The sequence below is a fragment of the Rhopalosiphum padi genome, chromosome 3 (genome assembly GCF_020882245.1).
Source record: "Rhopalosiphum padi isolate XX-2018 chromosome 3, ASM2088224v1, whole genome shotgun sequence".
Lineage (NCBI taxonomy): Eukaryota > Metazoa > Arthropoda > Insecta > Hemiptera > Aphididae > Rhopalosiphum > Rhopalosiphum padi.
The window spans coordinates 78312057-78338635 of record NC_083599.1 but is presented as its reverse complement, the minus strand read 5'-3'; the positions used below and the strand labels follow the sequence as shown (position 1 = coordinate 78338635).

At 27.8% G+C, this 26579-nt stretch overlaps 5 protein-coding genes and 1 long non-coding RNA gene across 6 annotated transcripts; 2 read left to right on the top strand and 4 right to left on the bottom strand.

Annotated features, from left to right (window-relative positions):
• Window positions 1-2882: 2882 nt before the first annotated feature.
• On the bottom strand, window positions 2883-4292 carry LOC132925866 (uncharacterized). Its single transcript, XM_060990227.1, has 2 exons — window positions 3992-4292; window positions 2883-3778 (listed from the first exon to the last, which is right to left on the bottom strand). Exons 1-2 carry the CDS (start codon window positions 4290-4292, stop codon window positions 2883-2885), a joined length of 1197 nt encoding a protein of 398 aa, XP_060846210.1.
• A 3062-nt stretch (window positions 4293-7354) lies between these two features.
• Window positions 7355-8617, top strand: LOC132925865 (E3 SUMO-protein ligase ZBED1-like). The gene is made up of 2 exons (XM_060990226.1): window positions 7355-8135; window positions 8232-8617. Exons 1-2 carry the CDS (start codon window positions 7355-7357, stop codon window positions 8615-8617), a joined length of 1167 nt encoding a protein of 388 aa, XP_060846209.1.
• A 4358-nt stretch (window positions 8618-12975) lies between these two features.
• LOC132925864 (uncharacterized) lies at window positions 12976-13681 on the bottom strand. The gene has a single exon (XM_060990224.1). The coding sequence runs from the start codon at window positions 13621-13623 to the stop codon at window positions 12976-12978; it is 648 nt and encodes a 215-aa protein (XP_060846207.1). The 5' UTR covers window positions 13624-13681.
• A 1872-nt stretch (window positions 13682-15553) lies between these two features.
• LOC132925863 (uncharacterized) lies at window positions 15554-19970 on the bottom strand (the record flags this gene model as incomplete). Its single annotated transcript, XM_060990223.1, has 5 exons — window positions 15554-15612; window positions 16691-16805; window positions 17541-18503; window positions 18552-18754; window positions 18893-19970. Coding segments are annotated over 5 exons (2418 nt in total), but the record flags the coding sequence as incomplete, so codon positions are not given.
• A 5-nt stretch (window positions 19971-19975) lies between these two features.
• On the bottom strand, window positions 19976-25354 carry LOC132927860 (uncharacterized). Its single transcript, XR_009661869.1, has 3 exons — window positions 25269-25354; window positions 22144-22378; window positions 19976-20484 (listed from the first exon to the last, which is right to left on the bottom strand). It is a non-coding gene; the product is annotated as an uncharacterized LOC132927860 (long non-coding RNA).
• On the top strand, window positions 22900-23905 carry LOC132926684 (uncharacterized). Its single transcript, XM_060991083.1, has 4 exons — window positions 22900-23017; window positions 23222-23320; window positions 23383-23579; window positions 23716-23905. Exons 2-4 carry the CDS (start codon window positions 23228-23230, stop codon window positions 23858-23860), a joined length of 435 nt encoding a protein of 144 aa, XP_060847066.1. The 5' UTR covers window positions 22900-23017; window positions 23222-23227; the 3' UTR covers window positions 23861-23905.
• Window positions 25355-26579: the final 1225 nt, after the last annotated feature.

The window sequence follows — 26579 nt, the reverse complement described above, 5'->3', positions numbered from 1 at the left end:
TTGCATCCTCCTGTAACACCACATTTCGAATGCCTCTATTCTTCTCATTTCTTCTCTTGCAATAGTCCATGTTTCACATCCATATAACATAATGCTCCAGATGTACGTTTTTAGCAGATTCTTCCTGATATTGAGGTCAATGCTTTTTAAAGTAAAAATATTTCTTTTCTTATTAAATGCCACTTTAGCTTGGCATATTCTTTTTATAATTTCTTTTTTGCATCTCCCATCTGAGCTTATAGTGCTGCCTAAATACATGAAGTCTTCCACCTGTTCAATATTTTCACCATCCTTTAATTTTATACTTGTTCTTATGCTGTTGTATCTATTACATACGAGTACTTTCGTTTTTTTTGTGTTTATTTTCATATGTAAATCTTTTTCCATCACCTGTTCCAATGTTTCTAAAAGTGTTTTTAGATCTTTTTCGTTCTCCGCTATTATTGCAATATCGTCTGCGAATCTCAACATGTCTATTCTGCAACCGTTTACCTTTATTCCTAGTTGTATTCTCTCTCTTATTATATCTATGGCCTCTTGTATATAGGCATTAAATATTAAAGGTGATAATGTACATCCCTGTCTAACACCTTTCTTTATTTTGGACTCTTTTTGAATATCACCTATTTTTATAATTGCTATTTCATTTTTATACAGTTGGTAGAGCAATTTTCTTTCCTTTGTTGCAATTCCTGCTCTTTTCATCATTTTAAACATTATTTCCCAGTTAACGTTGTCGAATGCTTTCTCAATATCAACAAAGGCAATAAACGTTGACTTATCTTTCCTTATTCTTTTCTCCATCTTAAAGCCAATATCGCTTCCCTCGTGCCCATATTTTTTCTAAATCCAAATTGGTCCTCTGATAATGTTTCTTCTATTTTCCTTTCCATTCTTTTATAAATAATTTTTGTTAGAATCTTTGAGGCGTGCGATAGTAAGCTAATGGTTCGATATTGTTCACATTTTATAGTTGATGTCTTTTTTGGTATGGGAATAATTACACTCTTTACAACGTCGGTAGGTATATCCGCCGTTCTGTAAATATCTCTAATGAGTTTAAATAATTCATTCAGCATATTTTCTCCTGCTTCCTTCCAAATTTCGGCCTGGATACCATCTATTCCCGTGCTTTCTTTGGTTTTAAGTCTCTTAATGCTTTGTCAAATTCTTCTCTTAATACTGGATATTCTACATATTCTTCATCTTGCTCATTGTCGTTTATCTTTTCTAAGTCTGTAACAAACAGTTCTTCTTCTTTGTATAGTGCTTCTATGTATTCTTTCCATCTATCTACAACCTGTTCCTGTTCATAAATTATCTCCCCTTCTTTATTTTCTATTGCTCCACTTTTGAGTGTACGTACTCCGAAGAACCTTTTTACTGTTTTATATGCTTCCTCTATCTTGCCCATTCGCATCAAAATGTCTATTTCCTCTCAACTGTCAATTGTGGTACGCTATTATAAGAGTACAGGCTAAATTTAAAAAAAAAATGATAAGACAGTTTTTGTACATTGTTACGGACACTGCCTCAATCTGGTTTTAGTTGATTCATTGGGAAGACAAAATAGAGTAACATTCGATTTTTTTGGCACCATACAATTAATTTACAACTTTATAGAAAGTAGTTGCACAGGATATGCAACACTTGAAAAAGTAGCTAACTCTGCAAATATAAAACTGAAAACATTAAAATCTGTATCAAATACACGTTGGGCTTGCCGTGCTGAGGCTGTTTCTGCTGTAAAATCAGACTATGGACCTCTATTGATTGCAATAAAAGAAATTGGTGATGCTACAAAACAACCAGATGTTAGAGCCAAAGCACTTGGATTAGTTCATCAGATGAAAACTTTTGATTTTATATTCGCTCAACAGATGTTACACCCAATCTTGACTCTTATTTTAAAGGTAAGTATGGCTTTACAAAGTTCAAATTTGGATCTTATAACAGCAGTTTCTCTAGTAAAATCATTAAATCTATCTCTAGTGTCTCTGAGAAATGACGAAGATTCATTTATAAATATATACAATAAAACTCTAGAAATGTGCAAAGAGAACATTTCCATTCTTGATGTGAAAAAAAGACGAGTGTCTTCTAAAATTGATTGTAATGAAACACAGTATATCAACAAAAAAAGATGAAATGAGGATAAATGTGTATTTTAACACATTAGATGTAATGATTTCAAGTATAAGTGAGCGCTTTAAACAAGATACATTAGAGTTAATTAAAAATGTTGGTAGTATGCTTAAATTAGAAACTAATAATGAAGATACAAAAATAATTGCTTCAGCTTTTAATTAGGATTTTCATGAGTTAGAATCAGAAATTATTTTACTGAAAAAAATTGAAAATATACCTAAAGGAAGTAACCAAAAAGCATGACGTGAAAAATGGATAAATGGTTGACAAATTCTAATTCTGATAGAACAGCCATATTTAATAATTTTTTCAAAGCTATTCAATCATTTATAGTTATACCAGTGACAAGTTGCTCATGTGAGCGTTCCTTCTCAAAGCTCAGTATTGTAAAATCAAAATTGCGAAGCACAATGGGGCAAGATCGGTTAGATGGACTTTTAACTATGTTCAATATATGGCTTATTATATAGATGTAGATTAAGTTATTGAATTTTTCAAAATCAACACACCAGCCAAAAGGCGTATGGAGTTATAATAAAAACCTAATATGTTAGTTATATAAAATAGTGTTGTTAAATTTTTACTTATTAATTAATACATTTAGGTATATTACATTATATTAATACTTATAAAATATTTTTTACTATGGCAAATGCAGTTCAATAAAGTTATCCTATCCAAATTGTTTGGTTCATGTTAATGTGTAATGTACCATGTATGACTACCCTGCACGCTTATGATGACAGGAACGCAATATTATTCAAATCAAGTGAATTTTGGGACAAAACATCAGAAATTTTACTTGCTAAACCTTTTCCGGCTTTATCGACAATTTCATCAATAGCAATCAAACGTTCACAAACTTCAGCTTTCGAGTTAACATAACGTAAGCAGACACTTAATTTATCTTTATGTGATAAATCAGGCGACGTATCAGCCATGATTGAATACATGCAAGCTTCTTTAACTTCTTCTATTATGTTATTTTTTGTTTCTATACCTAATAAATGTATAAATTCTTTCTGAGAGTCATGACTTAGATAGGTCGAGTGGTATCGTCGAAAAGAAGGGTCATTTAACCATGTTTTCATAGTCGAATTGTGGCGTGAGATGAGCAAAACAATCTGATAGAAATTTCCATTTTTTTCGTCACCATCGCCTCTAAAAGCTAATCCTTGTCTAGCTAGTGTACTCGATACGTCAAATAAAATTCTTATTACAGCCTTATGATATTCTTTTTGCTTTGAAAAATGTATAGCGTTTTCTCGGTGTTTTTTATTTAACAAATTGTCTATGTGGTTAGAATGCAAAACAAAATTACTATAGACGCTTAATGCAGATTTATGAGCATTCGAAGTAAAATGTTGTTCAAGCTTTCCTGGCTTTTTTGTTCCGTGAGATTTCATTTTATGCCAATGTCTTATTCCAGTTGTTGACCATACAGGATCAGCAAATGCTCGATTAGGCCCACTTGGAAATAAACCACAAATATAACAATATGCCGAATCGTTAAATATACTATATTCTAAGTATGGGTACTCCCTATACCAATTTGAACAAAATTGTCTTTGTTTACTTTCAGAAATATCGATATCAATGGGGAGTTTTACCAATTTTGGTTGAAAAGGTCCTAAACTCAATAAGTAATTTCTTTGAGAACATGATACAATCTTTCCTCATTTTCCGGGATCGTGGTCTAATAAATTATCAATAATATTATCTTTTGGTAATGTAGATAAATTGGGTTCGGGCTGTTCAGAAGGAAGTTCTTTAGCTAATACATTTGTTGCATAATTAATATATTCTATTGCTTTCGTTTTAAATAAAGAAATAATGTCAACACTTTCAACTAAAAGAGCTATAGGATTAGGAACTGTAACATTTTTAATTTTGTTCAATAGATCAGTGCAGACATTCAGATCACAGAGTAATGACTCGAAAATTCCTACACAAGTAACCCGCGTTTCATCTTTGGTCGTATCACTCGTATCGTCTTTTTTTTCTGGAAAACACGTTAAATTATCAAAAATATCAGTATTTTGCACTTTGGTTAATAATATTTCATGATCTGTATACTCAATAGATGATTTTATATATTCACTACATTTGTCCAACTGAGCAGGAAGTAATTCTAATTTGTCCATATTTTAAACTTGAGTCAAAATCGATTTTATTTTTATCTACATCAAACGATTTAAATAATAGTTGACTAACTTCATTTTCCGATGTTTTTTGACTTATTTCTGTATTATTTTCATTTTCTATAACAATAGATTATTTAATTGTATTTATAATTTTTACTAATTAGTTTATACTATTTAAAAGTATGAGTTATAAATATACTATAGCAATAAATAAATAAATATATATAATAAGTATCTACATACAATATACGTATTTAAACATGATGCGTTAGATGTGTGTGTGTGTATTAATTTTACGTATACAATTTTAATCATCTAACTCGCCTCAAGCATTCAAGCACATATTTACTATATTGCGCTCGTATGCTTTGTCGTATACGTCACGCGATGGTTTACGTATAAAATAGGTATCTCGGTATCCGATTCCCAAACCGTCAAACAAGTAGTATCGACACCTGCGGTGAGCGCTTACTCAACAATCCTTTGGTGACCACGATAACGAGTACTACGCAAAGGACAATTTAATAAGACCTCGCAGGGTTTATACGTTACAACTCTAAGGTTGCTTTACTCTCAAACAACTGACCACGATAACGAGTACTGGATGTTTGAGAGTGAGATCTTTTTAACCTGGACAAAATCGTACTATTTCTCAACTGACCACGATAACGAGTACTGGAAGAGAAATAAGGTATTATAGTGTCTTGCTATTTTCTACTAGAGTGTTTCCTCGCCACAAACGCTTGGGTGCGTAGTTAGTGCTGAGCACAAAATCAGGATCAATCCATATCCAGATTACCGATCCGGATTGATCCGGATTAAAACAAAAGTAACAATCCGTTCAATCCGGATTAAAATACCCAATCCGGATTATGATATAAATCCGGTTTATTCAGAAAAAAAAAATACTTGGAAAAATTAAATTTAAAATTTAAAAAACTCAACACTAATATAAACATTTAGTGAAAATTTAAAGTATTTATATTGAGTTACAACCATATAAAAAAATCAAAATCAATTTTGTCGAAAACTGTTTTTGCGTAAAAATTCCCATTTTTCCCGATTTTTTCGAAAACTACTGAAATATGATATTAGATGTAGGTAAGTACTCTGCTTAGAAGTAAGTATCAGACCTTTTATTCAGTTCCTGACACCCGTAAGAGACTAGACTACAAGAGAGTACCCAATACCTAATAGTTAATACATATTAAGTATTTTAGTAATGCATAGGACACAAGATTACAAGATGTTAATGTTATTGAATAATATTGATTGAGATAAATAATTGACAATATAATAATAGGATTGTTTATTTGTTTATAATATAATAATAACACAATTTTTAATGAAATATACACATATTCGTAATTTTACGAGCTACAAAAATGCGCTAACTATGGCCGTTTAATCGTGCATTATTCGATATTTCGCCGAATATTTATTTTTTCATGCACGTGGCCGTTCTAGTAATCTAGTTGGGTCTCCTAATTCTAATCTTCATGGGTTATTCTATTATCACGTGTATTATTGTTGTTCAGAAGTGCTATAAATAAATATTGTGTGCGTTCTACAACGAGTTATCAGATATCAATTATTATTGTACTTTTATTAATATTTAATAACAGTCGTCAGTCATGAGGCAATGTTATTTATTTTCAGTACTCACTGTTCTGTAGTTTTTTGTAGTCTACTAGTTAGGTACCAATTTACAGCTCAGTAATTTGTTATTACATTAGTACTTATTACGTATCGTATCGTAATTTGTATTATATCATTTATATTTTGTTATTAAACTGTTGATATTTTAAACGTTACCTATTAAAAATGTCTCAAATTTGGACAAGTTTTACCAAAGGTATTGAAGAACACAACAAGCACTTAGTATTTTGCAATGCCTGTGGAAAATCATTCAAAACTTCAGGCAGTACAGGTAAATTATAATAAAAATGAAAAGATTTTATTCTAGAAATCTAAAACAATAATTTAAATATCTATAATATAGGTATATGACTTTTATTTATTTTATTTAGTAATTATTAATTACCATTTGCACGTATATTAAATAAAAGCAACAACTTACTGATTAAGTTAAATAATTGATTGTGTGTGTGTCATACTGTCATGTGTGTACTGTGAGCAGATGACTTTTAAATAGGTAGCTACTTTTAATTGTGATCAATTTGTATTTGTATTTGTATACCAGGCACATTATGGATTCACATGCGAACCAAACACAATATAAGTGATGGACTTTCTCGCAATAAACCAAAAAAAAGGTAACTATTTTATTTGAATGTATTGACTATTGACATTACTAATATGGCCCATAAATTATTTTAATGTATTCAACATGTTACAATATTAGTTATACTTTGTAATATGATTTGTAATTTGTATGTATTCAAATTTAATAATAAACTTAAATAATTATTAAATACATTTTAAGCTACTATTACATTATAGTATATTAGTATATTAATATATATTACATTCATCCAAATAGACATTAAAACATTACATTGGAGTTTCTAAAGTACAAAATACAAAATATTTTATTATATATTTAAATTTAAAACTGAATTATTTTTTTAGATTATTAGAAAATGATGACGATGACAATGATGATGATCTGCAAAATAGCTCTAAATCATCAAATGAGACAGCTGATATTTATGATAATAATAGTATTAATACTGAAGTTAGCTGTTCACCATCAACATCTACAACAGGAGTATCAGAATCTGGAAACATAGGACTATTAACGCAGCTAAAGATAACAGAGATGTTCTTTTCACCATCTGTATCAGCCAAAAGACAAGAGCAAATAACAGACAGTCTTGTAAAATTTATAGCCAAAGATATGCTACCACTCTCAACAGTGGATGGTGTTGGATTTGTTGAGTTTATGAATAAGATATCACCAAATTATGAAATACCAAGTCGGTTTACAATCAAAAGAAGAATTCAAGGACTGTATGAGACAGAAAAACATAAAGTAGCCACTGAAATACAGAAAATAGACTCAATAGCACTAACCTACTGACTGTTGGACAAGTAAAGCTATGGAATCTTACATATCAGTTACTGCACATAGCATAACTAAAAACTGGAAAATAGTCAAATATATTATTACAACTGAATTAATGGATGAGCGGCATACCAGCATAAATTTAAAAGACAAATTAGTTGATATTATGAAGGAATGGGAAATTGATACAAAAACTATATGTATTGTGCATGACAATGCGGTAAATATTAAGAATGCCGTTACTGCAATGGCTCCAAACATTAAAAGTAGGACATGTTTCGCTCATTCATTACAGTTATGTGTCAACAAAGGCTTGGAAGAAAATGAAATAAAACAAATACTAATTACTGCATCTTCAATCGTTTCACATTTCAAACACTCAACAGTAGCAATCAAAGCACTCCAAGTAGTACAGAAAAAATTAAAAATGCCAGAAAAAATATTAATTCAATCTGTTAAAACTAGATGGAATTCGATTTATGCAATGGTTGAACGACTTATTGAGTCTCGACAATGTATAAGCATAGTTTTAAATGATCGTAATTTCACTACTAGGTCAACAGCAATATCACTGGAACTCAGCGAAAGTAAATGGGAGCTATTGGAGCAGTTAGTAAAAGTGCTCAAGCCTTTCGATCTTGTTACTAAAGTCATGTCATCTGCAACAACTCCAACAATATCAACTGTACATCCTATTTTAAAAAGCATTGCCCAACACTATTTGACTCCCAACGAATCTGACCTACATAAAATTAAAATATTAAAAGAAACATTGTCACAAGAGTTCAAAGCAAGATTTTTTAGTCAAATGCACAGTGATTCTATATTTCTTTTAAATATTGCTTCACTTTTAGACCCTCGTTATAAAAATGTTTTTGATGATGAAAGTGATATTTTAATTACCTTAAAAGATTTTATTATGCATCGATTAAATTATGAAGAGTCTTCAGTTAATGATTCTATTAATCAGCCAAGCTCCATGGTATCTGCTTTAGATATTTTATTTCCCCAAAATGACAGTGGTGAAGATGTCAATCAACAAAATGAGCTTGAAAAATATTTAAAAGAAAATTGTATCAACAAAAATGCTTGTCCATTAACATGGTTGGCTGAAAATAGCAAAAGATACCCAATGATTTCAAAACTTGCCAAAAAATATTTATGTATACCATCAACATCTAATCCGTCTAAAAGAGCTTTTTCCACTGCAGGAAACATTATAACTTCAAAAAGAAATTGTCTGGCTGGTGAAACAGTCAAATGGTTAATATTTCTTTCACATAATGCTAAATTATAATTTTTATATTATTTTATTTTTTTTTTGACTGTTGTAATAAATATTAAATGTATTATGTATAATGTATAAGTATAACGATATTATGTGCTCATTAGCCTGAATTTCTACAGTTCTTTAAATATACTAAGATTTAGTAAACAACCTTCTATCAAATGTTACAACAAACAAGTTTTCAACTTCATACTTTAATACATTTTTAATGTTTATAGTTTAAAATTTTAAACCTAAATTTGGTATCATAATTTAGTCTTGATATATACATACTACATAATATTTTTACTTTATATTTTTTGTTATTTTTTTATTTCACTATTAATTTTTTTTAATTTTGTTACTAGTTGTAGGATACAACTTGGGAGTTGGGTTTCGGACCTCCTAAAAATTTTGATTAAAAACCCATGTTATATATTATCAGTAGTATGTATTTGTATGTTCTGAGCACTTTTGGGCAGGGAGATTTTAAAAGTTTAAGGGGGACTTTCCCCCTCAAGCCATTTTTTTTTCCCTGTAACACGAAAAACACTGTTTTTTCAAAAACCATAATGTATGTTCTGAGCACTTTTAGGCAGGGAGATTTTAAAAGTTTAAGGGGGACTATCCGCCTCAAGCCATTTTTTTTTCCCTGTAACACGAAAAAACACTGTTTTTTTTCAAAAACCATAATGTATGTTCTGAGCACTTTCGGTCAGGGAGATTTTAAAAGTTTAAGGGGGACTATCCGGCTCAAGCCATTTTTTTTTCCCTGTAACACGAAAAAACACTGTTTTTCAAAAACCATAATGTATGTTCTGAGCACTTTCGGGTAGGGAGATTTTAAAAAATCAAGCGGGACTTTCCGCCTCAAGCCATTTTTTTTCCCTGTAACACGAAAAAACACTGTTTTTCAAAAACTATAATGTATGTTCTGAGCACTTTCGGTCAGGGAGATTTTAAAAAATCAAGCGGGACTATCCGCCTCAAGCCATTTTTTTTTCCCTGTAACACGAAAAAACACATCTAGAATTGATTTTTACACACTTTTTTTGAAAAAATAATTGTTTTTTTTATTGAATAAGAACACTGTTTGATTAAAATAAAAAAAATAATTTAATAATATGTTTTTTCATCAAATATTATACATCCTTAATTCTAAATTATTTATACTAGTTTTCTTACTTCTCTAGTGAAAGGTACATATTCTACAATACGATCATGAATTAATAAACAATAAGCAGTTACACCTGTAAGAGGTTCTGATGATTCAATTTCTAGTTGAACATCTACTGATGAAGCTGTTGCTGAATCATTCTGTTTCGAAGTATCGATAACTACAATTGGAGCGTTTGTTAGAAAAGTAGAAGGACTTAATATTGGGTTCCGAATATTTTTTTCGTAGTATGATTCTTGAAATGATGTATACATATCATATAATAAGGTAAAATTATTTTTAGAAAAATCTAAATTTAAGTTATCATACGGATAAGCTATTGAGTTTAATAAAACTTTTACATTTGTTAGATTACAATGATCAAATACACTACAATCTTTTTCTATTGGATTTTTACGCCCCTTTTGTAACCCAATTATTATGAAACGAGGTTTTTCTAATTTCGAAGCAGTTTTCAGGTTCCATACAACTTTTTTAGTGGTCCCGAGTTCAGGATATTCAAAGGTTTCAAAAGATCTGAACGGGATAAACAAACTTTTTTCTTTTTCTATAAGTTTTAATAATTTCAATCTTTCTTCATCATCAACAGTGATATGTGGTACCTTCCAAACAATTTTATTCAAAACAACTTTTCCAGAAGTAGCACTTCCACTAGTTTTTACGTTTAGCACATTTAAATCACTATGACTTCGAGTTAATATTAGTTCTAATCTAGAATTAACTAATATTTTTTTAAAGTCTTCAAATATACCTAACCAATATTTCAGCGGAATGCAGGCACTAAATTCACCATTAACATTTACAGGGTTTGTATTATTTTTAAAAATCCAACCCGCATTTTCATAACAATTAAAGTTATCTGGCGTACCTGATAGATAACCTTTCAATGAGCTTGTAATACCAAGTGCACGTGTGCTATCTACTTCTATCCCATTGATTTCAAGTCGTATTTGTTCAAAAAGATAGGAAAAACCATTATTAGAAAGTTTTACTTTTATAGCATCTGATATTGAACCTTCTATAAATATAAAACTTTCATGCAGATACGGATAAACATCTGTTTGCTGGATTGATATACGTATTTCATCATTATTATTAAATGAAGTTGTATACGGTGTATATGAATGATATTCAATTTTCGTAATTTTAGAATCCGTTTCGAACCGTGAACTTATATCCAAAATATCACTTTCAGGCATTATGATTTAGTTTATAACCAAGAGCCTTTAAAATTTTTTTATTTTTCACCGTTAATTTTTTTACTTTAGTCGGTGTTATCGGTTACACTTTAGTTGTGTGACTAGCTCGATTAACGTGAAGTAATGGGTTTATATTGAATTTTAATCCCATCTTAAGAACCGTAACGTTTAATATGTAACACAACTGTTAATGTCTCACCAAAATTTTCGATTTGATTAAAATCCTGATCAACTAATTGTACAGTTATTGAATCAATATTTATTTTATTTTATTTATAATATATTAAATTTGGCGGTGATTGAACAACTTTTGTCCCAGTCTTTTCACTCGGAAAAAACTCGTAAATCGTATGACTTTGAAGGTGATTGTTGAATGATCCTTGAGCTATATTACACATCACTTTTATAGAATTAATTGTGTTTAAATTTACAGCTTTTTCCGATCGATGAGTTACATACTCCGGAGGATAGTCTCGTTTTTCAAATCCTAATATAGGTGCTATCCCATTAATCATATTAAACATAATTATACCATTAAATTTTATGTATGATCTAAAATCATTATGGTCAACTGAAATATCGAATGTTATTTTTGTACCATTTTCTTCATTGTAAGAATTTATTTGCTTCTTAATTTGACGGTTAATATCTACAATTTCGTAACATCCCGTTTTTAATGCAATATAACATATATTCTCATTATTATTATTATTATACTCGTCTATTACTTGTATTGCAAATTTGTTATTAGAAGAATTTATGTTTGGAAACGAATTGAACGTTTGTAAACATAACAAAGCTATTTCAGAGTCTTCGTACACGTTTAGAGACGGGAAATAATTTGAAGATAGTGTGGTTTCATTCCCAGTTAAACTTAATGTGATTGATTCATACATATTTATTTCTAGAAAAACTTTAAATTTAAATTAGTTTTAAGATCCATGACGTTTAATATGTAGAACAACTGTTAATGTCTCGTTGAAATTATCAATCGGTTTATTGTTCTGATCAACTAATTGAATAGTTATTGAATCGATATTTATTTTGTTGAGTTTATAATATATAAGGTTTAGTGGTGATTGAGTCACTTTTGTTCCTGTTCTACCGGTCGGAAAAAACCCATAAATTGAATGACTTTGAAGATGATTGTTGAATGAACTTTGTGAAACATTACACAATACTTTTATACAATTAATTGTGTTCAAATTTACAGCTTTTTCTGATCGGTGAAGATCATTGCGTGAAAAATATTTATTTTTTTCAAACCCTAATACAGAGCCTATACTGTTTGGAATATCAAAATATAGCCTTCCATCACATCTTATATGTGTTTTAAAATCTATATGATCCATAATCATACTGAATGATAAATATGTTCTGTTTAGTTTATTAAAGGTTAATAACTCTTTAGCAATTGTATTGCCAATATCATCAATGTTATAATATCCTTCTTCAAATTCATATACAAATTTCGCATCTTCAATAAACCTATTATCTGTGTCTCCGATAACTTCTATTTCCAATCTGTTATTAGTTGAATTTATGTTCGGAAATGAATTAAACGTTTGTAAACATATCAAAGCTATTTCCGAGTCCTCGTTGACGTTTAGAGATGGAAAATAATTTGCAGATAATGTAGTATCATTACCTGTCAAACTTAATGTGATTGATTCATACATTGTAAAAAATCAAGACATAAATGTCCGCAATTAAATGCGTTATAATCTTGATAATTTGAATAGTTATATATAATTTTGTTTCCCTTAAAGTATTTTTGTAATTCAATTGGTGGAGGTAAATCACCGAAGCTATTAAAATAAATAACTTTATCTTTATTTTTATAAAACGCTCCCCAATAACTTCCATCACCTGGAGATACGTCCAAGTTTAATATACCACATTCAATCTGATGAGGTTTTTTAGACAAGTCATCTCGTGAAAAGACGCCACGGAAATGACTGATATTAAACTTTGTAACATATTTTATAATATCTCTAGATGTAAGTGGTCTGTTAGGTAACGTTTTCATCAGTTTTTTTTCTCGATCCTTTATTTTTTAATCCGTTACATTTTTTTCTTTTTGAATTTTGGATTGCATTATATACACTAGCACTTCCAGACATTAAACTACCAAGTGCTGATAATCCTGCGAAAATAGGTATTAAGGGAATTGTACCACCTGTCTGACCTGGTGCTAGAATCAGTCTTTTACCTCTATAATTTTTCTTAACCTTTTTTTTTTTTATCGCAGCTCGTGTCCCATTTTTTATTTTATTAACACGTCCCCGTTTACCTTTACAGCCCATACCTATTTTTCTTTTAGCTTTCATTGTGTTAGCTACTGCGTACGCTACAATTTTCTCTTTTCTAGGTGTATCTTTTGCTTTAAATCTTTCCCAAGCACGGAGTTCTAACACCTTATCAGCGTTATGTCTATCTTCTAAATTTTTGCTAGTTTCATACACAATATCGTGATCACGACATGCAGTATCCAATGGGTTTATTCCTTTATCGCCACGATCTAACCTCTTTTTTAATTTCGTACCAGGTCCACAATACTGATATTTTGGAACATGGGCTTCAAACGGGAGACTATTTATAAGGAAATTTACGAAACCTTTGCCAGTCTTATCTGATTCCCACTTACGTGTTGAACGCATTATCTATAACTGATTATAATTTGAAAATTCTAGAGTATTTATAAGAAAATGGATTTGATTGTACAGAAAGATAAATTAGATATTTTAAATGTAGATGCTCAAATAATAAAGAAACCATCAAGACACGGACCATTATTACCTGATACTATACGTGCTATTATAGTTGGTCCTAGTGGTTCAGGTAAAACAAATATAATGTATAACCTAATCACGCATGAAAACGGATTAAGATTTGAGAATATCTATTTATACTCTAAAACTTCTAATCAAGAAAAATATGTTTTACTAAAAAAAATAATAGATGATATAAAAGGTGCCAATTTTTTCATTTTTTCAAGTGCTGATAAAGTTATAAAACCAAACTTAACTAAGAAAAATTCTATCATAATTTTTGATGACGTGATTTGTGATCCACAATCTGTAATTAGAGAATTCTTCTCAATGTGTAGACATTCAGGTGCTAGTTCTGTATTTTATTTAGCACAAACATATTCTAAAATACCAAAACAGTTAGTAAGAGATAACTCAAACTTTTTAATAATACTTAAACAAGATGATACGAATTTACGCCATATATTCAATGACCATTCATCAGTAGATATGGATTTCTCTGAATTTCGGAAAATTTCTCATCTATGTTGGAATCATAATGATTATGGATTTATGGTTATCGATAAAACACGTGAAATGAATGAAGGTAGATATAGATGTGGTTTCCATTCTTTCATTAAAATAAAATAATAATATAAATACAGTTGTAATAGTATTAAAATCTGCATAGTATTATCTAAAGTCGGACGAAGCAGTTATATCAAGTTTATTATTTGCAATGAATAAAGACAAAGTTTTGTTAGAAAATTTGGTAACATCAAAAAAAAATATCAAACGTAAAATAATGGATATGAAGCGTGGTATTATAGATTCTGATAACTATTTTCGTGATACATTTAAACCTTTACTGGAACCATTGAGTACACTGTCAGAAAAAAACACTTCACATATTTCCGACACTATCAAAAAAGAAGAAACCGTGTACGCTAGTGATGAAGATAGCGATAGTGTACTGAATTCATCGTTTGACAATTTTTTAATTTCAAATCCTAAATCACAACGTTATGATAAATCTTATGGTATGCATTACGATGCGGTTAATAATCAACTTAAAATATCAAATATGCCTGTTACTTTCGAACACGGTAAATTACACTTGCTCGATAATTACTATCCTTGGACTAAAGGACTTTGGTCTTTATTATGTGAAAAAGTACCAAAAAATATGACTATGGAAGACATGGAATCATATTATAATATTTTAAAAATAACTAAAGTCTTTTTAAAAGCAGACGGGAAACCTAAAACTTCAGGATATTTCAAATGGATGAATGTTGTAAAACCTCTTTATGAACGAATGAAAATTGAAGAAAAACAATTAAACGAGGAAATATTAAAAATTAATAACGCAAAAATTAAAACTCCAAATTCCCGATTAAATTTAAAACAATTTGATAACTTTTTATCTAGTTCAAGCGCTAAACGAAGAAACGTTATTGATGATTCAAACATAAAAAATGCTTCATTTGATTTTTCTTCTCCTACGAATAGTTCTAAAATTACAGAACCTCCAACAGGTCAGCTATTTAAATTTAGTTTATCGCCAACGACTAAGAAAGGTTCCGGTTTATATAAAGATGTAATACCTCAAACACAATTAGTGTACTATGATGATCCGAATGAATTAGTTACTAGATTAAATCTTATAACATCATCTCGAATTGCTGGTAATACTGGTGTAAATAATGAAATCATATCTATTTTAGAAGAATTACGTGAAAGGAATATAATAGTATAATGTCTACATTAGAGTGTATAGCCAATGAGCTACATCGACCTGCAAGAAAAATATTTCCTAGACGTAGTGTAATAACACGATTTAAGGATGACCTTTGGCAAGCTGATTTAATGGACATGCAATCTCATTCCAATCAAAATCTTGGTTTTAAATACATTTTAGTTGTTATAGATACATACACAAAATATGTATGGGTAGAATCATTGAAAAATAAAACAGGAAAAGAATGTACAAAAGGTATGTTTAATATATTAAAACAAGCTAATCCAAAATTATTACAAACAGATAATGGTACAGAATTTTATAACAATCAATTTCAAGATTTAATGAAAAAATATAAAATTAAACATTACAGTTCGTATAGCGTTATCAAGTGTTCAATTGGTGAACGTGTTATACGAACACTTAAAAATAATATATATAAACATTTTACTGCAACAGGTACATGGAATTGGTATAATACAATAACAAAAATTATTTATAATTATAATCATACAAAACATAGAACAATTAAGTGTACACCGTATGAAGCTCGAATGAATACAAGTAAAATTAAATCAAATGTACAAATAGATAATAAAACATTTCATAAACTAAAACTTAAAATTAATGATAAAGTAAGAATATCAAAATACAAACATATATTTAGTAAAGGATATACACCGAATTGGACAACGGAAATTTTTACAATAACAAAAGTTTTACATACAAACCCGATAACTTATCAACTAAAGGATGAATCAAATAATATAATTCTAGGAGGTTTTTATGAACAAGAAATTAAATTAACTGATTTCCCGAACACCTTTTTAATTGAGCGTATTATAAAAAAAGTTAAAGATAAAATGCTTGTTAAATGGATGGGTTTCGATTCAAGTCATAATTCGTGGATATCGTCAGCAGATATTTTAAAATAAAGATTTTTTTTAATGTATGTAATTTATTTTTTTATTTATTATTATTATTATTTTTTAATTTTGTAATGTCCATACGCTAGTGTCTTAATCCCATCATTCATTATATAACGTTTATCATCGTTAGCACTTAATACAAGTTTATTCATTGTTTTAGAATGGACGATATGTTTATTCGATTGAATAAAATTCATGTTTCTACATGTTTGTTTATCATCAACATTTTTATGGTTTATATATGCATTTAATATTTCTTTATAATGTCTAAATTGCATATGTTTTTCAATTACATATTTTTTCACACCTTTAGCTTTTTTTACCTCAATGTCGTCCACAGTTCTGTAAGCGTATAATTTCGGTCTTAATGAAACAAATTCTTTTAAAATTTTTCCACCCATTTCATCTTTGAAATAACCAGGCTGATTTTTATAAATTTCACTAAAACAATAATGATCGATAGGATAATTTGATGTATCAAAAAACGGTGATAAATCATTAAAAAAATTGTGTGTTCGAATAGCATATACCATAGAATCTGTATCCGAGTATAGAGAATTTATTTTGTTACCATATTTTTTTTTCATTACATTATAATGAAAATCATACATAAATGTTTTTGAAACATCTAAAATTGCGAATCCTACATAAATTGCTTTATCAAATTTAATAGTTTCCTTATGTTGATGAATAGCCATAAGATTTTCAGAGTATATAGTTCTATCTTTAAAGTTAGTTTTCATCATTAATTTACTTGCTTTTCTAGTTGATGAAACCAACTTTAAAGAAATTCTAGCACGCACATTTTCCATACATTTACCAAAAACACTATTAATTAATAACTTCCAAAAATTTTTTTCAAAGTTGTTTTTAGCTTTTACTCTCATATTTGTACAGAGTTCAATATATGGGGCCATCCATTTACTTTGTGAAAATCGGATAGCTCGATGAATTTTTTTTAATTTAAGTCCATTAGCAATTGCTTGTTTTAAATTTTTATAGTGTATAATATAATTTTTTTTCGGTGATAACGTAGTAATTAATTTTTTAACTTTTGAATTTGGAGGACATTCGTTTAAAGGTAAAAATGGAAAATCGTTATGTTTTTTATGTAAATATTTAGGGTAATCAATATCGACTTCTAATATATAACCAACTTTTGAATCGTTTGGAATTTTTGTAACATCTATATCCAAGTCATCAACCCATTCAAAATCTTTAAAAGGTAGTTCAGTTAACATCGACTTTCCATATAAATTCACGCAATCGAGATACGTTAACCATGTAATTGGTTTATTCGGATTATAGTTCAAACCTTTAATGTTTGGTATGTTCGCTTTAGCATATCTTTTAGTTGATTGAGTTATTCCACCTCGGATCGAATTTTCGAAATACAAAAGCATGTTAAAGTCTTTTAATCTTTCTAATTTAACCTTAGTATATTTAAGCATACAATCAAAAGCAAATCCTGGAGCAGTCATATAATGAGCAGGATCTAGTTTAAGAGTAGATAAACATAAATCTCTAAAATTTTCAAATACATCCGTTAATATACTTACATCAGTTTTCAAGTAAAGGTCGCTATATTCACCCAAAGTTTTTAAATCAAATACTCTCCATATTTTTTTAGCATGAGAATAATCATCATCATTAATTTCTTCATCTTTTAAAGAGTTATAAAATACAGATTTCGGAGGCAAACGAGTTTCATTTAATTTACTCCAACTATCAATATATTCATAAGGAAAAACCCCTTTTCGTGTGACTAAATCTAATTTTTTATTAGAAAATATTTTTAGAGTTTCTCTAAACCTTGATTTATCTTCGGACAAATTTTCTGCAAGTTCGCTTAATGAGGAGGCCATAAAACGGAATGTGTCAACAAACTTTATACTAAATCTGGGAGCAATTTCTTTGCTAAAGGATATATATTTTTCTGATGAATTCAGAATAACATGGATATCATTATTATCACAACCAAGTTCTCGAATTATAAAATGACTATCGTAGGATAAGTTATGAAAAAAAATTGGAACAAATGATGGATTAGTTATTACAAAATTACATTTAAGACAAAGACATTGTCTATATTTACCAGTAAAATGACAGTGATCTCTAACCTTTAATAAATTATTTTTTTTAAAAGATAATAAACATTTTTCACAAACCTCCGCTCTCTGAAATTGTTTTTCTTCCGTTTCAGTCAATGTAGTCATTGGTATATTAATTTCATATACATCATTTATCTTTTTTCCAATATCGATCATATTTTCCATAAACTTTTTTGCTGCATCTTTACCTCTATACATTATTATCTTTGTTGGAATTTTAAATTGATGCAATAGCTTTTCTGTTATACTGTCATAGTCAACTTTTACATAGAACGCATAACTCATAATTTCATGTAAATGAGTAATATGGGTTTTAGAAACCTTAGATTTTTTACTACTTTTATTCAACTTTATAGTCTGTTTAGGGTTTAAAATACATTCAAAGTCAGTATAAATAACAAACGGTATTCTATTGGTTTTTTTATAACTTTTAAAATATATGAATTCATCATCTTTTCCTTCTTCAAACATTATTGGTCTTCCTAATTCATTCTTATCACACATTTGCTTATGTTTAATCAATCCTTCTTCACCCCAAAGTTTACTTTTACACGGTTTATTCCCGAAAATTGTAAAACATCTCTTACAAATAATTAACTTAGAACAATTTTTAGTTTTCTGACTTCTAATAAATCTTGAGAAATCTTTAATATAACAATAATGTAATGTTTTATCGTTATTGTATAAAAATAGATCAAAATGATTTTTTCTTTCTATTTTACTTATACATAAAGGAAAAATATTACTTTTATTATTTAAACTATAAATATTAACTGAAACATTGTTTAGACGTTCAAATTTTTTTATTTGTTTTATTGGTGTCGGAAAATCAATACATTTAAAATTTAATCCACTTTTTTTTTCTAGAATATTGAAATACGTTTGGTTAAATCGTGATTTATTCGAACGTTTATCATATTTGCTAAGTATAGAATATTTAAAACAATATTCATCTTTATTTCTAACATTTATAATGGCTTTTTTTTTTTTTATAAATATAGGTAAATCAATATATGAACTTCCTTTCAAAGGGTTTACTAAATTAATTCTTAATTGTAACCCATCTATTGATACAAGTGACCAACCTGAACCTTTTGCAATAAATTCTGATTCCTCAGTTAATATTTTATTAAACATTCTGTTCAATAAAATAGTAAAATCAGATGAACTACATGCTAAAATGTTTGAAGTTTTAAAAGCCATATCCTGAATATCATGGGTTACTGGACGTTCGTAAACAGTGTCAACATGTATATTAAATTTTATCGATGTATTTAAACATGATTTTTTCAACTTAGAAATTAGCTTATCTGAAATATAACTAAAAAATGATTTATAGTCTGTATATTTCTTGCTGTTCTTGATGATGAAAGTTTTTGAACATTTTTTAAATCTCTCGATTTCAATCATTCCGGTTCCCGACGTATTCATACGCTGATATTTTGTAATTACTTTTCTTTTCATAGTAAGGCTATAATAAAAAAAACATTTTTTTTTCTCTTTAAATATATATAAATATTTTATTTTTATTAAATAAAAAAAATCATTGAGTAAAATAAATAATATCTAATGTTTCAAGTAATATAAATTTAATTAATAAAATCAATAGGTTCTGTTAGTGCTTTCATGTCGCGTAATAATACATAAAATTTATTGCATAGGTTATGAGTTGAATTATCTCTTTCAAAACTTGTATACGAATAAAGGGCATAATAATTTTTCACAAGCTGTTGTGTTTCCTTTAATTTTTTTATTCTTTCTTTTAAATTTTTTTCTTTTTCTGTGTCAAATGAGTATGTTTTTGCTAAAAATTTTTCATGTTTTAACATTTTAATGTCTCTTTTAATTAAAGTTAGCGCAGTTTTTCTTTCTCTCTGATCTAGTATTTCTTGTTTTTCGTTGTTATCCATTTCATTTTTTAGTCTTTTGATTTCGTTTTTGATATGATCAAATAATGGATGTGCATAATCCATTTCTAAATCCATTTTTTCTATAAAAAATATTTTTTTGTATTATATATTTTATCTAAAAAAATATGAAAATTTTTTTTTAAATATATTTTACCAAACCAACTATTGACTCGAATAAAACTTAGTTTTTAAAATAGTTTCATATGTTATTCCACACCGTTGTAGCCACCGAATTATCGGATTCGGGTCGGTTATAAATGTTAACGAATCGTCTAAGCGACACACAAAACGAGTGTAATGTGGAACTATAAAAGTCACTGGAGCTTTGCCATCTGTACGCTAGATTCATTGATTCATACAACCGACCACATCTACAGAAGGTCATTTTCTATGAAAATTTTACGAATATATGAACTATTTACAAAAACAATACTTGTCTTATTTCATATCAATAGTTGACGAGTTAAGATTGAAAATTAATGTTAACCAAATGTATTACATGCTATTTATTATAAATGGACAGTATTTTTTTTGAAAAAACATAATTATAATATTTAATATTTATTTTATTGTTGATACAAATAGTACTCATTATTCTGTGATTAACTTAAATTTCCGCTTTTCAAAAAACTTTTTATCTTCATCTTTATAATTATTTATATTAAAACAGTTTCATATCATTAGCAATGTTTATTTTCTATTTAGGTTCAGTGTATACCTAATATTCTTAATTTTTTTGTTAAAGTAAAAAAAATAATTCAGAATGTTGATATATTTATTTTTTTATTTTATAAAAATAACAATTAATAATAGTTTAATCAATAATAACATTAAAATAAAACTAAATTAAATATGGTTAATTGAATAACTAGTGATTTGAAATCGGACGATTATAATTTAATATAGAAACAAATTCGCAATTACCATTTTTTTAGATCGTCTAGTTGATCATACAAATTTGATAAATTTTTGCGTATGCGTCTATCGCATTGTAAACCAATATAATTAGTATAATTGTACTCGCTTAAAATGTTATTTTTTTTCATCTCTTAAATTTATTATTTCTACTAGGTTCGGTATTTTTTTTTATATGCCTGACGAATATTTTTATTTATTATTCTAATCTTTTCTTTTTTAATTTCTTCTTCTCTATTTGAAAATTCATCATTTTGCTGTCTTTGATTTAATTTTTCCTCGATTAATGTGTTGACATATTTGATTTGAGATTCCATTGTATTATTCTTTAATTTATAAGTATTTATATTATATATTTTTTTTATTGTTAAGTATAGATTAGGACTATTACTAGTAATAAAAATGGTTTAAAAAAAAAATGTTTAATTTATTTTATTAATAGACAATATTTAAATAAAATAGACCGATAGAAAAAAATTTAAAAAAATAAAAAAAACTTGTATTAGATCATTTTTAATATTCTTTTAATGGTTATAATATTATCGATATTTCTTTTATCCTTAATAATAATAATAAAAAAACCAAGTTCATATCACAGTTTAAGAACGAAAATATTGAATTTTATCATATTATTATCGTTTATTTTGTTTTAAATAAAATGTTACCTGACGTATAATATAGGCTACATTACTGTAGCGTTATTATGATAAAAGTTGGTATTATATTCAACTATTTATTTATTTTTTTAAAAAAAAATTTTAGATTCGTTATAAATAATTTTATATAATACAATAAAAACTGAAATAATAACAGTAAGTACTTACATTTAAATTTCTGTAGATGTTTGAAAAAAAAATGTTGGTGTTCTGCGTATACTTGTGTTCACAATAAAACTGAATGTTTTTAAAAAAATGTTTCCTTATTATATAGTACTCAATTTTCCATCTCTTTAAAAATCTTATAATCAATTGTGTTAATAGAAAGTATACTATTTTTTTTATGATATTCATATTATGTTTACAGAGTCGGAGGTTATATTTTAATACGATATCCGCATTTCTGTAATTAAGAACCTGTTATTATTGCTAAATGCTAAAATATATTAAATAGGTAAAAAAAAACTCTGGGTTTAAAGATTATATCATATAACGATAGTGACGAGGTCGTAGTCGTATAATGAACTTTAAATAAAAACATTAACGAACACGTTTCGAAAAATACTGTCAATTCTCAGAACTATGATTAATTTGAGATATTTGCACATTATATACTAAAAAATATGAAATCTGTATATCTGTAAATAAGAACCTGTTATTATTGCTAAATGCCAAAATATATTAAATAGATAAAAACATCCTGGGTTTGAAGATTATAGTAATGATGTCGTGGTCGTGTAATGAACTTTATAAAAAAACCGGTTATTATTGTTAAATATATTAAATAGGTAAAAAAACTCTAGGTTTAAAGATTATATAGTGACGAGGTCGTAGTCGTATAATGAACTTTAAATAAAAACATTGACCAACACGTTTCGAAAATACTATCAATTCTCAGAACTATTATTAATTTGAAATATTTGTACATTTTATACTAAAAAAAAAAAAATGAAATCTGTATATCTGCAAATAAGAACCTGTTATTATTGTTAAATGTCAAAATATAGTAAATGATGATGAAGAATCCTTTGCTGTAAGCGATGTAAGTATATAAAAAAAAAAATATGTCTATATATTTATATAGATATATTATTTTATATTTAAATAGAATCAAATATTAAGCCATAGTTGGTAAAGATAAATATAACGTTACTATTACTTTTTTAAATGTTAAAATTATTAAACATTTAATTAAAACTGTGTATAAACTAAAAAACATTAACTAATCGCTTAAATATTGTTATAGGTGGATATGATAGAAGCGCAAGATAGAAAAACTGGAACAAAACCGGGTGGTCAAAAGAGGGTATGTGAGAAAAAAAATAATGGAAAAAAATCGAAAAAAGTGAGTGATTTTACATAACCCATCAGGTGAACAAAATTATAATTAAATTATTTTTTTTAAAGAATGTTTCTTATCGAGATAAAATTGGGAAAATGATGAAAGATCACAAAATTGCACTCGAAGTCAGAAATTCAATGAGCATTCGGCAAGACGATGGGATTTTAATTGTAAAGGCACCTGCTGACGAAAAATCGACTGACTATTGGACGTTGTCGCATTATAAAACAAAAAACATTGAGCATGTTGATTCTAAGGACAGGTGATATATAATATTATTTTACTATCGCGCTTCGAATATAACTAAATAACTATAGTATACATTAATACTATAGTTATTTATTTTTTAAGTAAGATATTATTATAAAAAATAATTTTTGTATGAATATTTTTTACAGATGGAAACATGCTGAGTGTTCGATGAAACTTTCAATAACCGATCAGGCAAAGGACCAAGCCATATCGAGTGAACTAAATGAATTGGTTCAAACACTTTTCGACCGATTTATGAAGGATTCAAAGAAAAAAATTACACGTATTTGATATGTAATAAACTATGTTTATAATAGTGGTGGAAATCATTTAATAAATAATTAAACTTTAATTACAATATATTATGTCTATTTTATTTAAATAAAAAAAAAATAATACATTCATAGGTTAAAATAAAAAAAAAATAATATAAAAATTATTATTAATAGTTAATATATAACTATATAAGCAGTATTAATAAATAATGATATATTTTTTTCGATAGCGAAATATTTTGAAAAAATCATAATTCATAAATATATATATATTTTTTTTATTACAATATTATTAAATCCTGTAAAATCATGTTTGATAAAGAATTAAAATGAAATTGTAATAGCTCGTACATGAATGAAATATCATCACTTTGTATATTGCTATAGCTGAAATCATAATTTTGAATATATTGGTTTGTAAACTCGTTTCGTTGACAAGACAATGGTAACCCGTTTACGTCAGCCTTGATTAACGCGTAAGCTGTATCGAATGTTTTTTGGTATGATTCCAACTTTTTCTGTTTTTCAACTATATACAAGTCTATACAATGTTGTAATTGTTTTAAACGATGAAGATCAACATGAGATAATGTTATGTAATTATCATTAGAATATAAAACAATAGTTGATTGGTTTACGTTAACAGAGTAGAAAAAGTTGTCTGAAATTCTAACACGTTTACATCGAGTATGTAAATTATTAATAATTGTATTAAAATTGTTTTCACACATTAATGTGCACCACTGTTCTAGATCAAGCGTTACAACTTTTTTAGTTAATTTACATTCTAATAATATAATAATTGAAATCTGTTTATTAACTAGAAGTCCAACCGTCACACTTTTCTTGCTAAAAGGACGGATATCGAACACTGATTTTGATACAACGAGTGATGGATTCATATTATATGTTGATGAGTTCTACCAATGGTGAACACTTTTTGAACAACAATAATTTTCTAAAATATTAAAAAAAAAAATGTAGTAAAGAGCTATTGTTTTTAAGTATGAATATGATCAGTAGGAAGCTTAGCTTAAACTAGTAATTTTTATTTACTTCTACATATTATATACTAAACCTATTGGGGGGGGTCTAGACATTTAAAAAAAAAAAAAAAATGTGAACATGTGGCCAAGTCAGATAACGAGTAAAGGGCTATTATACTTACCTACTTACCTAACCATAGAACCTGAAATTTTATAAACATTAACATATTTAATTTAAACTAGACGCGTTATCCCACTAGGCCACATGTTCACGAGGTATTATATCATGTATTAACACAATTAAATTATTTATTATAATAATAAATATTTATTTACCATAGCATAAAAAAGTTAGAAGTTAGAATCATACAATTTGTCAGAAAACAGTATCATATGACCTAGATTCACAATTACATTCACAAATGTTGTTAATATTACCGTATTTTTTTATCACATTTTCAATAAACTGATTTCCTTTTGATAATAGAACATATATACATTTCGGATTCCATCTTGAGTGTTCGATTCATGGATTATCATCTTTTTCCCAATTATGTAAGATAAGTCCATAGCAAAAACATTCAACGATATCTTTTTTTCCTGAATATATAAAACCGCATTCAGCTAATGAGTAATTATCTTGAGATGAAGTTAGTGGAAATAAATTGAATGTTTTCAATCTTGATGAAAATGTAGTATATTGTGGATGTGCAGGATATACATTGTTTCGTACTAAAGTAACAAGTGAGCAAAAATTGTTGCTAAATTTTCGAAAATTAATTTTTTAAAACTGAAAATATTCACTTACAAAAAAAAAATGTTTTAACAGAAAATAACAGAACTTGATCAAACGAAGGTTTATTACTAACTGAACTAAAGTGGATTAAATAAACAATTTATAACATTTTTTTAAAAGATACAGTGTAACCAATATGTATGATATACAGGGAAAAAAAATGGCTTGAGGCGGAAAGTCCCGCTTGATTTTTTAAAATCTCCCTGCCTAAAAGTGCTCAGAACATACATTATGGTTTTTGAAAAACAGTGTTTTTTCGTGTTACAGGGAAAAAAAAATGGCTTGAGGCGGATAGTCCCCCTTAAACTTTTAAAATCTCCCTGACCGAAAGTGCTCAGAACATACATTATGGTTTTTGAAAAAAAACAGTGTTTTTTCGTGTTACAGGGAAAAAAAATGGCTTGAGGCGGATAGTCCCCCTTAAACTTTTAAAATCTCCCTGCCTAAAAGTGCTCAGAACATACATTATGGTTTTTGAAAAAACAGTGTTTTTCGTGTTACAGGGAAAAAAAAAATGGCTTGAGGGGGAAAGTCCCGCTTAAACTTTTAAAATCTCCCTGCCCAAAAGTGCTCAGAACATACAAATACATACTACTATTACATATGACATTAGTTTTAAAATATTTTACGATTTACCACGGCTAATAAATAAATATGCTTAGATATGCGTGCATTCAAATTTAAATTAGTTATTTTGAATATTCTAATTTATAAACATATACGAGTAGTTTATTGTAATAAAATTGTACAATACTCCCTCTCACGGAATACTTGGAACACCAAGTTTCAGTTATTACAACTATGTAGGTACCTACTATAAAGTAAATAATAATTGATTTTAAAATAATGTATTCTCAAAATTGCTAATTGCACTTGGACGACACAAACATCGGCGCCGAGTAGTATTTATCAATCGATAAGATATTCGATTATAAAACCCGCATATTGCATAA